This window comes from Lepidochelys kempii, chromosome 6 (assembly GCF_965140285.1).
Source record: "Lepidochelys kempii isolate rLepKem1 chromosome 6, rLepKem1.hap1, whole genome shotgun sequence".
NCBI classification, from domain to species: Eukaryota; Metazoa; Chordata; order Testudines; family Cheloniidae; genus Lepidochelys; species Lepidochelys kempii.
Window position 1 is genome coordinate 114,718,125 of NC_136385.1, and position 15,202 is coordinate 114,733,326.

The window sequence follows — 15,202 nt, forward strand, 5'->3', positions numbered from 1 at the left end:
TCCATGTTCTAACAGCTGATGTGTTAAGACCACAAGATAAATCCCTGTAGGGTTAGCAAAAATATTTATATGACATTACTTTAACATCAGAATGCCAAACACATTAGTTAACCATAGTATGTACTTATTTTGATCTACATAGTGCCTAATACAATCTCTACTAGTTGCCAAACACAATTATGTTACAAAATAATTATCAAAACCTAATACACAATCAACCATCTCACAGTCAATGTATGTCATGAAGCTTAAAGCTTTTCCCCCAAATATACACATGGGTGCTTATTTGCCATGGTACTGTCACATACTGTATAGAGCACTATGTGAATTATCTCCAGTATATGTCTGAAGTAGCAGCAGCAGCTAATTATTGCAGCCTTGAACTGGCTTCATGCTTTAATTCTACAGTCCCTGATGCTGTGTAGAATCCCTAAAAGCCAATTGTCTCTTTCTGCCCCAAACTTATGGAACATCATGGTAATTAGATATGGGCTTTATAATTAATCTGCATGGCTTTTTAACTGTTGGGCAATGGTTAACAGGCTTATAGGTTTTATTTAGAGGACCATATGCTAATTTGATGTCTTTCCCAGCTGTGACGAATGACTCAATCCCTGTAAACATGTTACGTTACACATAGATTGCAGGAGTACATTTTACAAAATATTTGAAAAGTTAAATAGAATTATGGCTGTTTTGCTACAAGAAGTGGTGATTGAGATTGATTATGGAAAATCATCTCTTTAAGGGGAAAATTAGGAGGCACATAAACCAAGCAATAAAGTAAATTTTTTAGTTCAGGCCTCAATAAATTGAAGCACTTAAAACAAAGAAATTAGGACAAAGGAAAGTCCAAAGGAGACAATAAAAACATGAGTTTATGATATACTTGATCTTGTTAAATATTTTGGTTATTTTAAGAAAATATGTTTTCTTACTGATAGATGACTTTTTATTTGTGCTTATAATTGAATAATTTATTAAAGACATTGTTAAAGGAATTTAAAGGAATAGTGGAACTCTACTGATGTGTCCTTTTTGTGTCCTAAGTGCATTTCATGTGAAGTGTACAGATAGGGGAAATATATAAAGTTTAAAAAATATGTTTCAGGTGAAGGACTGTCAAATTGTCAAATAAAAATCTTTTTGGTTCTTTAATATTATTGATCACTGTTTCACGAAGTTTAGTGTGGCAAAATTTTGTTTGCCATTGTCCTTTTTATATTTCAGTGATCGCTTAGTGATATTTTAACTAGTCAATTGAGAAATATTATATGTTTTGGGGGAAGAAAATGGGAACATTTAGTGGACTTTGTAGATCAGTCTGATAACTCTAATGTAATGAAATGGAACATTCTGTTGACTCAAAGATTTGTTTTTGTGGAGCTATTTCCACCACTAGTAAAAGAATTGACTGACTGTACTATCATATGTCTCCTTCTTAAACAGCACTGGCTCAGAGGATCTCTTTTCACTACTGTTTCTTGACTTCCCTTCTAGTTGTTTTAAAACCTTGCTCTCACAGAGTGTTTGTTTTCATAATGGTTAATGTTAACAAGGCAAAATCCTGTATGAAACCTACATTTCTTAGTTACAGTATGTCAGTTATGTAAGATTGAAAACAGTAGAAAGTTTGTTTGAACATTCACACTATAAACTATTCAAATATGCAGAACCACTCTGCAATGATACCTATAAGATATTAACCAATTAATGATGGATTTATGGCAGCTGGGGATCATTGACTCCTGTTTTGGCATATTTCTACGGGTTTATAAATAGTGTATATAAGAAATGTATACATCTGATTTTTTCTTCTCTCCCACCATTTGTATGTTTCTTGTAAGCTGCTCAGAGCAGGGTCTTGTTATGTTTTTGTACAGCACCTAGCACATGGGGATCTGATCCTTATTGGAGCTTGAGAGTGCTACTGCACTATAAATGTTAATAATAAAAGGTTTTAAAAAACTAGATATGGTAACTCCCCTCTATTCCATAATAAGCATCAGACTGTAACAGTACTTTATAAGGATGTACTTAATACTTAATCCTCAGATTCATAGGTTTATAGATTTTAAGGCAGAAGGGACAATTAGTCTGACTTCCTTCATGACACAGGCAAAAGAACCTCACCTGGTAATTTCTGCATCGAGCTCATACTCCAAACGACCATTCATCTTAATCACATCTGTATTCCAAGGGAACCCTGGACCTACCTACTCAGAAGAGAAAATATCAAAAGCTGATTTGCCCTTCAAATATCTTTTATTTCAGCTAGCTTCTTGTGTGCCAGTAGCTTGCCATTTAGGAAGCTAGTTGAAATGGAAAATATTAACAGCGCACTGCAATGTTTTCAAATGTTTGGATATCTTGCCAGTTTAACCTTGTGACTGAATTTCCTTTAAGAGTTTTTACTAGAATGTACTCTCAACCTTAAATTCACCTTAACAAATTTCCCTGCTTACCTGCGTTTTGCTGTGAGAATCTCCTCTTAAAAAAATACACATGCGTCCGCGCACACACACACACATTCCTAATGAGGACCAGGGGAGAGAAAGGGTTCTTACATGATGGGTATTCCATCTTATTCCCTGAAGTTTGCAGTGAGCCATATCCCACTTTTGGGGGCTGATTAAGGTCTGAAGGAGAAGAGATTTGTTTCTGAAGCCTTATGAGGAAGTTGTGAGGGGAGCAAACGGTTGCGTTGCTCTCTCCTTTAACGTGGACCTTATAAAGGCCACAAGAGACCCATTCAGGGGAAGCTTAAGGGGGGAAGTACTTCAGCTGCTGTAAGTGCTCCAACCCCATGGCAAGCATTAGAAGGCTTTTCAAAGCTGACCAACTTCTCTGTGTACTCCACAGGCAATGGGCAGCTTGTGGAGCTGCTTGACCAGCCTTAGGAGTTACTTTAAAATGTTAACATGCATCCGACAAAGTGGGTATTCACCCACGAAAGCTTATGCTCCAATACGTCTATTAGTCTATAAGGTGCCACAGGACTCTTTGCCGCTTTTAAAATGTTAGTAACTTTCTGAAGTAGAGTTTAATAAACTAACTTTTAATCTTGGGCCCTAGAGCTTGGTAAGGTGAGTCCAATAAACTAGGTTTCGTTTTTCCCTGCCTTCCTACTTTTTGGCACTTTACAGCAAAAAGCAAAAGTTAGGATTTTGTAAACTCTTTATAGTTAGGAAAAAGAAAAGGAGTACTTGTGGCACCTTAGAGACTAACAAAATTATTAGAGCATAAGCTTTCGTGAGCTACAGCTCACTTCATCATCGGATGCATACAGTGGAAAATATAGTGGGGAGATTTTATATACACAGAGAACATGGAACAATGGGTGTTACCATACAGACTGTAACAAGAGTGGTCAGGAAAGGTGAGCTATTACGAGCAGGGTGGGGGGAACCTTTTGTAGTGATAATCAAGGTGGGCCATTTCCAGCACTTTACAAGAACAGTAGGAGGGGAAATAAATAAGGGGAAATAGTTTTACTTTGTGTAATGACACATCCACTCCCAGTCTTTATTCAAGCCTAAGTTAATTGTATCCAGTTTGCAAATTAATTCCAATTCAGCAGTCTCTCGTTGGAGTCTGTTTTTGAAGTTTTTTTGTTGAAGAATTGCCACTTTTAGGTCTGTAATTGAGTGACCAAAGAGATTGAAGTGTTCTCCGACTGGTTTTTGAATGTTATAATTCTTGATGTCTGATTTGTGTCCATTTATTCTTTTACGTAGAGACTGTCCAGTTTGGCCAATGTACATGGCAGAGGGGCATTGCTGGCACATGATGGCATATATCACATTGGTAGATGCGCAGGTGAATGAGCCTCTGATAGTGTGGCTGATGTGATTAAGCTCTATGATGGTGTCCCCTGAATAGATATGTGGACACAGTTGGCAGTGGGCTTTGTTGCAAGGATAGGTTGTATATGGTAACACCCACTGTTTTATGTTCTCTGGGTATATAAAATCTCCCCACTATATTTTCCACTGTATGCATCCGATGAAGTGAACTGTAGCTCACGAAAGCTTATGCCCTAATAAATTCGTTAGTCTCTAAGGTGCCACAAGTACTCCTTTTCTTTTTACGGATACAGACTAACACGGCTGCTACTCTGTCACCTTTCTATTTAGGGTGTTGTAATTCACAAGCTCATGGTTTGCTGCACCTCTACCTTGATAGAAGAATTCTACCATGTCCGCAGGCCTAACCTACCAAACTTGATGTCACTATTCCATTGCGTATTTTTACACATGTGAACAAAAACAGGCTTACCATGAATCATTCATTCAGTTAAAAGTTAAAAAATTATGAGCACACAATAGTTCATAGCCTAAAACTTTTTCATATTCTTGTCCTTTTCAGTCTATCTGAACAAAATAAAAGAATTGTCTACACAATTCTGGAACTTTCACCACTGCTTGATTCTTCTAACATGACGACAGATGATTGGGCTAAAATTGCCAGGAATATTGAGGTACTGTAATTGTGAGAAACCTTGATCATTTTTCAGGTGATATATTGCAGTTTAATTATTTTCACTTTCTGATAAAATAATTCACTTGTACTCTGCTCATATCATTTATACACTTATTAAAAGTACAGTACTATTCAGTATTTTACACAGCACACTAGATTGCTGATGACTTGTTCACTTTTGTGTGCTTATAAGAACTTGATGGAAAGATATATAATAAGTAATAGTTTTGCAAATAAGAGCCAGGAGAGAGATTATGCTTTGTGAAAATGTCAGATGTATTAGAAATGTTTGAGCATTTAGCTATCATTGAAATAATTTTATATAACTGATAGTTAGCTTATGCGATTTATTTTTACAAAATTATGTCAATTATAATTGAAAGAAAATAATGTATCTGAGGCTCTGTAGTAATAGTAGCATGGATGATTAGAACTGGGAAGAATGGATTAGTTTTTTTTTCCTGTCCCTTATCTTGGACACTGAAACTAGACTGCTTAGCTTCATTAGTCATTAGAACAATATTATTGTGGATGGATTTCTTACACTGGGAGAAATGTCTGTGTGCACAAAAATAACTGACATTTATGAAAACAAACTTATGAAATCCTTGAATTTTGTGTGGTTTAAGCAAAAATCATCCTCATCCCCCAGTCTAAATCAGTTGTGTGCTCTTAGGAAGCAGATCTGTTGTGACAAAACATTGGGAAACATGAACATGTAGTTGTTAATGTGCAATCGTTTAGGAAATTAGACGTGACTTCTTGTAAAATGAATCATTATGAATTTGGCTGTAGAAAACACTGTGCTCCCCTGGTTCTGTTCACCCTGTACGTGGGTGATGACATTTCAGCTGGGCTTGTGTATAGTGTATCTTTTTTTCCTCCGTCACTGGAGTAGCACCAAGGCAGCTCCACCAGCGCTAGCAACTCTGGAGCCCTACTGAAGACCAGCTGCCAGTGTTGTTTCCGCCATGTCTTCTGAGGTGTAGGTGACATCACGGGCTGGCCACTCCCATTCTTGCTACCACCACTGGAGCTGCACTGCTACTGCAGCCATGAGGGGAAACTTTCAGACACCATAAGTGTAGATTGAGCCAAGATGAACATATGCCGCCTTCAGCTCACATTGGAATGACCTCAGTGGTTTATGTTTGACTTTTTAAAAAAGTATTAATCTTTTAAAATATCAAATTGTTTATAAAGGCAGTTGCTCATGTAATCCACTGATGAATGTATGCTATAGGTCTCCCTCTATGCCTATGCCACAGAGGGTAGGAGTCTGTTATAGCCCCCAACCAGATAGTCTTGGCTTTTTAGCTCAAGATGTACCCCTCTCATGCTTTTAGTTTTGATGGTCCCTGATTCAGTCCTGTATGTCACACTGCAAAAAAAAATTAAACAAACATGCAGAGTTACAGCCAGCAGACTTTATATCAAAGAGCCACTTTTCTGCAAATGGGTGACTGTGAAGGATATTTGCACTCTGATTTTCACTTCTGCATGTTGGCCTCTCTCAACTGCAGTTCCAGTACAGAAGAGAGCACAACGCGACTGTATTTCTTAAAAATTGCTTGTTAGCTTTATTTTATTTTAGCTTCAGCTCACAACAAAATCTCCTTTTTCATATGAGCTTTCCTGCTTGCTTATTCTGTCAAGGAACTCTTTCCTCTCTGTTAATCTGTAGCTCTCATTTCAACTTTCCTGCTTAAGTGCATGCTACCACAAGGTGGAGAAACATAATTTATCTTGAACATTTACAGAGCATCATGGTGGCATGCTGATGACTTGTCAAAGAGACACGCTTTAGCTAAGAAATATGCATTTTGATTGTTTTCTATTGTTTTGGAGCATGAGAGAGAAATCAAGATACATCTTTTGATCAGTGTGCTACTCTTAGCTTCTGTATCATCCTATTGGAAAACTGCCTGGAAGGAGGTGGCTAGTGGTGGTGGATTTGATCTTAGTCTGTGGGGTACATCCTTAAATGATGTAAATCTGCATAGCTCCATTGAAGTCAATGGAACTACATCAGTTCATACCAGATAAGAATATGGTCCTTAAAGTGAAGCTAAATTAAATTTCCACCCATGTGTTAGTAACACTTAGCAGTAAAGTACAAATAAAATAGGACCCTTATAGTCTGGTTCCATGCTGAAAAATAACTCTGTAAAAAATTGTGGGGTTTCAGTTTTGTGAATCAATGATCTTCAGATCAAATCTCCTCAGGTTACAAGTTAAAAGATGGCTTGTTTTTTTCCTAATTGCCAGCCCTTCAAACTCAGAATTTAAGTCAAGCTATGTTCTTTCTGGCTGATATGTCATTCTTAATAAAGATTCTGCCACTGAAACATCAGTTAACTATATGTTGATGATGCACAGGCCAGAAGCAAATCCAGCTCGCTCTCCCGTAGCTCTTTTAGTACTACAGTGCTAATGAGAATATTAAATAAAAAAATTTGCTTTTGTAATGTAAGCAAATGAGACTCTGAAAAAACACCGGGAGCATATTGGTTGAGTAAGAAGAGACTCCTGATTATTTTTCTGACCATAACCACAGTTTAAGCTTGATTGTCTTGGGCAGTCTTATCATGACATACCACCACAGTATCATGTCAGAAGTTAAGTGCGGACTTTAGCATGTTGCAATTTGGCATCATAACATGGTGATTTGTCCCCAAAGAGATTTTTGAACCATTTTATTTCCTGCATGCTTAGCTTGCAGAACTGGGAATGGCCCCATCAAATTCTGAGTAGGTGGTAATAGTACTCATTTGAGTATCTGTAGGCAAGTACAGAGGTAGAAATCGGCATGTGGTAGAGGAGGTGATATTGTCGGATGAAATAGTAGTGCAAAACTTAAACTAATGCTTGCTTATTCTGGCAAGTAACATCATTAAAAGAAATATTCCATTTAATGAAAACAAACAAACATGCTCGTGCTGACTTCCATGCTGTTGCTGGCACATGCTCAACTGAAAATCAAAGGTAAAATAGTAGTTAAAAAAATGAAGAGAGCAGAATTACACTAGGAAATGTCTTGTATGAACAGCTCATTAAATAGGAATTTTGGCCTTCCTCTTCCCCCTTCTGAAATCTAGCAGATACCTTTATTCCAACGGAATCTGCTGTGAACTGTGTGCCTTTGTACTATTACAGCCCAGAATATTATGAGGCCTTCACATTCCTTATTTTTTAAATGTGTACATGTCTTGAATAGTTCACATTAACAATAGCAGAGGTCCTTTTTTGTGAGAGCTCTTTCAGTTTGTTACTTAGCCATGGACCTACAGTAGTGACAATTTCATGCTTGTTCATCTGCCTTTGTTAGAGAATGCAGATTCATAGAAACGTGACCAATGAAAAGTTAAACATCATACAATAGTTACTTCAGTGTTAACTTTTGAACGGAAGAGGGCACTCTTACACTGGCAAATTGCCTTTCTGCCGATTGGATTAAATGAGCTGTTTTTGGTGTAGTACGATTGTACTGGTTTGCCTAATCTGTTCTTGTAAATGGTATAATCTCCAGAGTAAAAACAGCTACAAGAAATCAGACTGTGCGACAGATTTGCATATGTTAACATTCCTGTTTAACGCCATTGCTAAACTTTTCTTAATTAGCAGCCTTCTGTTTTAAAAATGCTGCATTAATATGTATACATAGACTTTGACTCTTCCATAATTAGTTAGAAGAACTAGATTTTATGTTGATTGCCTTATTAACTCTTAATTATGTTAAACTGAAAACCTGGTCTTCTCTAGGAGGAAAGATATTTTATATATAAAATATAGTACTTTTAACATATAGCAGTTAAAATTGTCACCCTGCAGTAGTAGAAGTAAAGCAATATGTGTCTGATTTGTGTCAGCACAGCATTGTTCTAATTCTCCTTAATGTGAAAAAATGTCTTTTCATCTCCAGAAATACTATGAACAATACGATGGTTTTGTGATCCTTCATGGCACGGATACAATGGCATATACAGCTTCGGCTTTATCCTTCATGTGTGAGAACCTGGGTAAAACCATTGTTCTGACAGGATCTCAGGTAAACCTTAATTTTAGTCTGAGGTCAAAATTTTAAGCATTTTTGTTTTAGTGTGTCTGTGTGTAAATTGCATAGTATATTGATTAACGCTATATGCTTTAGACTTGCAGGGGCAGATTCTCAGCTGGTATGAACTGTCACTTGTCATTGATTTCAATAGAGCTATGGCAGTTCACACCAGCTGAGGATCTGCTCACAGGTTCTTTTTATTGTTCGTGTTTCTAGAAACATAAGAATTGCCATATTAAATCAGACTAGTAGTGGTTCTAGTCCAGTTGCCAACAGTGGCCAGTACTGGATGCTTCTGAGGAAGGTGCAACAAATCCTGTAGTGGGCTATTGTGTAATAACCTCTTTATACAGGAAACAGCTGCCTAAAACCAGGCTGTTAGTGGTTTTTTAAGCCCAGGAGCACGGAGGCTTATATCCCTTTATAAATTGTTATCCTGTCCTGGGGGGTCGTGTGTGGATTATTTTTGCATCTGAATGTAGCAATTGCCTTTCTCTTTGTTGGGGGGGCAGGCAATGAACTTCAATATTCTTTGTCCCCATTTTGAACCCTTTTATGATTGCCAGAACAGGATGCATGTGGTCCCTTGGCCACAGTGTGTCTAACATGTGACAGGAGTGGGATGGCTTATGCCCAACTTAGTTGGGCATGCTTCCTTTAATTTATTAATCTCCGTCAGCCCGGTGATTGGGTCTTACCACGTTGTGTCTGAGGCTGACTTTTTATGTTGCACCCGTGTGCATTTTACACCTGCTGTTTTGCCAGAATGGCCACTGCTGTTTGTTTAAACACAAAAGTGCAACTCTAGTCTTAAAGTGACTTGAAAAATGGCATTGTGAGATTTCATCTTTTATCTCCCAGTAACTTCCACATCAAATGTGGTCTGTTTGCAAATAAAAATAGCTCTGAAAAATGAACTTGAGATCTGAGGAACATTCATTTTCCCAAGTAATAAAGGCCCAGGTCATATTATGCTTTTATTGACACAACAGGTAAGCAGGCAGCAAGTTATGATTACCACTCCTGATTGACCAAGAATTATGCACATCCTATTATTTTGTTACCCTGTCTTCTCAATCTGCTTGTTTGTTTCATCCATCCATTATGTTATTTTTCTTTTTAGACTGTAAGCTCTTTGGGTCAGGGGTTATCCTTTCCTCTATGGTTGTACAGTGTCTAGCACAATTGGACCCCAGCCTGATTGGCATCTAGGCACTATCATAATTTAATTAAATAACAATAATTGTGTATTCCTCTTGTTTTCTCTGGTTTTGTACAGGAGAGGCAGTGTGGTCTAGTGTCTAAAACACTGGACTGGGACTCTGAAAACCTAGGTTTTATTCCCAGCTGTGCTACTAATCTACTAGGTGACCTTGGGCAAATCGTGTCATCTCTGTGCCTCAGTTTCTCCATCTGTAAAAAGAGGATAATGATACATACTTCCTTTATAAAGTGCTTTGAGAGATTCTGATGAAATGTGCTATATAAGATCTGAGTGTTATTATTTATTACATGATTGACTTTGTACTTGGGACTTAGTAAAGAATTTGGATGATAAAGAAGGAATAGAATGCAGGTCACTGTCTCTAAATTGTGCGGGGTCTGTAGGGCTAGCTATAGTGTTTCCTTTATAAAACAAAACATTAAGGGTTTTACTTTCATTTTTTGCTGTATTGTGTTCATGGTACATGAACCAGCAGCAGAGCATGCAATCTTAACTTTTGCATTGTTTAAAGGAGCTCAGATTCCTTTAAACATGGGGATGATTTTGCTAATAAAGATTTATTCTAAAAAAGGCTTAGAAGTTATCATCCTTTCAGTAATCACACTAGGTCTCTACATTTAGCCTTGTCCTATTCTGTCAATAACAAACTATCCGTTTACCTTTTATATCCAGCCAGGAAGGGTAGGGCAAATTATATCCTCAGATGATGCTCTGGGTAACACTGAATGAAGTGAGGCTGTTGCTCATCTTACTCTCTGTACACTTTTCTCCCACATGCTTCCTCATTGAAGAATTGAGTACACACATTTTTTGATATTGTTGCTAACCTGGCTTTCACTTCTGAAAGAAAATATGCAGTTGCTTAATAAGACCAGAATAATTTCTTTAATGAGATGTTTCTTTAAATATAGCTATTACAATAAGAGGAAAAATATGAAAAAGCCAATGATATATTTTATGAAAAAATTCTGTTTTACATTAAGAGGGAGCAATTCCACCATCTGCTTCTGTCTAAAATAGTTAGTTTGGATGAAGAAGTAAATCGTATTCACCGTAAATGATATAATGGGAGATTGCCTTGATTGTTAGCTTCTAAAATCATTCTGGGAGCTTCTAAACAAGGTTTGAAATCTAGAAGTCTCTGTTCATTGGCTGAGCCTCAGTCAGGGGGCGGGGCTATCAAGAAGGCCAGGGCTTTATAAAGCAGTGAGCAAGCGACCAAGGAGCTTTGTGAACAGGGACTGCTAACAGGGAGTTTCGAGAGGAAGTTGGAAAGGGGAATGGGAAGGGGGCAAGGTACACGTGCCATCTTTAAAACCTTTAAACTAAACTATAATCAAAACTTCTTGATTTAAACAAAAACCCTATCATTAACCTAGGTAACTGTAGGAGAAAATGCAGGCAGAAACCCAGCAGCAGAGTGGGGGCTATCCTGTTTATTGCGTTCAGTGTAGCATGTATTATTACCTGCCCTGTGGGCAGGTGGTGTATGTGTGCATTCGGTGCAAGGAGCTCCTGGCCCTCAGAGACCGTGTATGGGCTTTGGAGGCCAGGGTGGCAGAACTGGAGGAGCTAAGTGAGGCAGAGAGATATGCTGATGAGGCTTTCCAGGACAGTGTAGATTTGTCCCACCTCCAGTCAGACAGCCCCTGCGCCGTTAAGAAGGATGAAAGGTCCAGAGAAGGAGAGCAGTCAACGGGAACAGAGGGAAACCTTCCAATAGTTGGGACATCCTCTCTCACTGAGGTTACCTCTCTGGGGACGAGAACTCCAGTCATTAGGAAAAGACAGGTGTTAGTAATGGGAGATTTGATCATTAGAAACCTAGATAGCTGAGTTTGTGATGACTGGGAGAACCGTATGGTGATTTGCCTGCCTGGTGCGAAGGTTGCAGATCTCTCAAGGCATCTAGATAGACTTACGTGTAGTGCTCGGGAGGAGCCGGTGGTTGTGGTACATATAGGTACCAATGACGTAGGGAAGGGTAGGAGAGACATTCTGGAGGCCAAATTTAGGCTGCTAGGAAAGAGACTGAAATCCAGGACCTCTATGGTGGCATTCTCAGAAATGCTACCAGTTCCATGCGCAGGGCCAGGTCGGCAGGCAGAACTTCAGAGTCTCAAAGCGTGGATGAGACGACGGTGTAGAGAGGAGGGGTTTAGGTTTATTAGGAACTGGGGAAACTTTTGGGATGGGGGAGCCTATTCAGGAAGGATGGGCTCCACCTAAACCAAAGTGGATCCAGACTGCTGGACTTAACATTAAAAACTGCTCTGCAACCTTTTTAAACTAAGAGATGGGGGAAGCCGATTGCTGCAGAAGCTCACGTGGATCAGACAGAGACTTCTCTTAAAGGAGAGTCTATTGATAGAAAGAAAAGGAGTACTTGTGGCACCTTAGAGACTAACCAATTTATTTTAGCATAAGCTTTCGTGAGTTACTCTGAAACCTGCCTATTGATAGAGATTCTCTAGGTTTTAGTCAGGAGGAGGGGATGAAAGAGGATAAAGTATGGGCCAGATCAGATGAGAAACATTCACATAAAGAATCAACACATCAGAAAAGGGCAGAAAAATAAACAGTGACAAGTTTTTTAAGTGCTTGTACACAAATGCTAGAAGTCTAAATAATGAGATGGGTGAACTAGAGTGCCTCGTGTTAAAGGAGGCTATTGATATAATAGGCATCACAGAAACCTTGTGGAGTGAGGACAATCAATGGGACATAATCATTCCGGGGTACAAAATATATTGGAAGGACAGAACAGGTCGTGCCGGTGGGGGGGGGGGGGGGGGAGTGCCAGTGGCACTATATGTGAAAGAAAATGTAGAATCAAATGAAATAAAAATCTTAAGTGAATCCACATGTTCTATAGAATCTTTATGGATAGTAATTCCAGGCTCTAATAAGAATATAACAGTAGGGATCTATTATCGACCACCTGACCAGGACAGTGATAGTGACGATGAAATGCTAAGGTAGATTAGAGAGGCTATCAAAATAAAAAACTCAATAATAGTGGGGGATTTCAATTATCCCCATATTGACTGGGTACATGTCACCTCAGGACAAAATGCAGAGACAAAATTTCTCGATACTTTAAATGACTGCTTCTTGGAGCAGTTGGTACAGGAACCCACAAAGGGAGAGGCAACTCTCGATCTAGTCCTGAGTGGAGCGCAGGATCTGGTCCAAGAGGTAACTATAACCGGACCGCTTGGAAACAGTAACCATAATATCATAACATTTAACATTCCTGTGGTGGGCAGAACACCTCAACAGCCCAACACTGTGGCATTTAATTTCAGAAAGGGGAAATATGCAAAAATGAGGAGGTTACTTAAACAGAAATGAAAAGGTACAGTGACTAGAGTGAAATCCCTGCAAGCTGCATGGACACTTTTCAAAGACACCATAATAGAGGCTCAACTTAAATCTTCACCCCAAATTAAAAAACACAGTAAAAGAACTAAAAAAGTGGTGTTCCCCAAGGGTCAGTCCTAGGACCAATCCTATTTAACTTATTCATAAATGATCTGGAGGAAGGGGTAAACAGTGAGGTGGCAAAGTTTGCAGATGATACTAAACTGCTCAAGATAGTTAAAACCAAAGCAGACTATGAAGAACTTCAAAAAGATCTCACAAAACTAATTGATTGGATAACAAAATGGTAAATGAAATTTAATGTGGATAAATGTGAAGTAATGCACATTGGAAAAAATAACCCCAACTATACATACAATATGATGGGGTCTAATTTAGCTACAGCTAATCAGGAGAAAGATCTTGGAGTCATCGTGGATAGTTCTCTGAAGACGTCCACGCAGTGTGCAGCGGCAGTCAAAAAAGCAAATGGGATGTTAGGAATCATTAAAAAAGAGATAGCGAATAAGAGGGAGAATATCTTATTGTCCTTATATAAATCTGTGGTACACCCACATCTTGAATACTGCATACAGATGTGGTCCACTCATCTCGAAAAAGATATACTGGCATTAGAAAAGGTTCAGAAAAGGGCAACTAAAATAATTAGGGGTTTGGAACGGGTCCCATGTGAGAGGAGATTAAAGAGGCTAGGATTTTTCAGCTTGGAAAAGAGGAGACTAAGGGGGGATATGGTAGAGGTATATAAAATCATGAGTGGTGTGGAGAAAGTGAATAAGGAAAAGTTATTTACTTGTTCCCATAATATAAGAACTAGGAGCCACCAAGTGAAATTAATGGGTAGCAGGTTTAAAACAAATAAAAGGAAGTTCTTCTTCAATCAGCGCACAGTCAACGTATGGAACTCCTTGCCTGAGCAAGTTGTGAAGGCTAGGACTATAACAGGGTTTAAAAGAGAACTGGATAAATTCATGGAGGTTAAGTCCATTAATGGCTATTAGCCAGGATGGATAAGGAATGGTGTCCCTAGCCTCTGTTTGTCAGAGGGTGGAGATGGATGGCAGGAGAGAGATCACTAGATCATTATCTGTTAGGTTCACTCCCTCTGGGACACCTGGGATTGGCCACTGTCGGTAGCCAGGATACTGGGCTGGATGGACCTTTGGTCTGACCCAGTATGGCCATTCTTATGTTACATAAATTATTCATATATTTATACTGGATTTGCATTGCATGAACTGGAATCTCTTCTGCAGTTTATGTATAAGAAATGGGGTGTAATTTCACTCTCTTCTTTTTAGGTCCCCATATATGAATTGCGGAATGATGGTCGAGCCAACCTACTAGGGGCGCTGCTGATCGCTGGACAGTTTGTAATTCCTGAGGTCTGTTTCCCTAGCATCAGAATTTGTTTTCCTGAACCTAGTAAAACCAAATGTTTACACTTTTAAAATGTATCTGTTAACCAACAAGGACTGTGCAATGATATTTAAAGGAATCCTGTCAAGGTTAACAGACCCCTATCTGACACAGTGCACACGCTGTTGTCAGGCTTAACTTACCAGTATGTTCCTAATATATTGTATAGACTTGTCATGTCTCTGACATACTGGCTGCAGTAGACTTGAAATCAAAGATTTTCATTTGCACATTGTGCTTGGTACTGGAAACAAGTAGTAGAGTGGTGGTGGTGGAGGTGGGAATAGTTAAAATTGAAGAGAAGTTAAGTACTGGTGAAATGTAGAGAATTTCTGTCTCTGTGGAGACTGTAGTGCCAGTTATGTTAATAAAGGACTTCACACTCAGCAGCTGTGGAAGCTTCCCCACACTGCCTCACTAATATGCCTGAAATCTGACCAGCAGAACCCACCCATAAAGCTGAGAGAGAGAGTAGTACCATTTTCACCCTCTTTCAGTCTGTCTCTGTTCTGACACTGCCAGTTTCATGTGGGTTAAGACCAGCCGCTTACTGACTAAGATTTTCCAAAGTGACTAGTAATTTTCAGTGCTGTAATTTTTATGGAGTTCAGCTTGAGACACATTTGAAGGGGACT

The 15,202-nt window shown here is 38.8% G+C and overlaps 1 protein-coding gene across 2 annotated transcripts in view; it reads left to right on the forward strand.

The window, feature by feature from the left end:
• ASPG (asparaginase) overlaps positions 1 to 15,202 on the forward strand; it is an 83,175-nt gene that overhangs the window by 14,286 nt on the left and 53,687 nt on the right. For both annotated transcript variants that reach the window (XM_073349794.1, XM_073349796.2), the window contains exons 3-5: positions 4,369 to 4,480; positions 8,405 to 8,530; positions 14,450 to 14,533. In XM_073349794.1, coding sequence (XP_073205895.1) covers positions 4,369 to 4,480; positions 8,405 to 8,530; positions 14,450 to 14,533 — 322 coding nt within the window. The remainder of the gene's footprint in view (positions 1 to 4,368; positions 4,481 to 8,404; positions 8,531 to 14,449; positions 14,534 to 15,202) is intronic.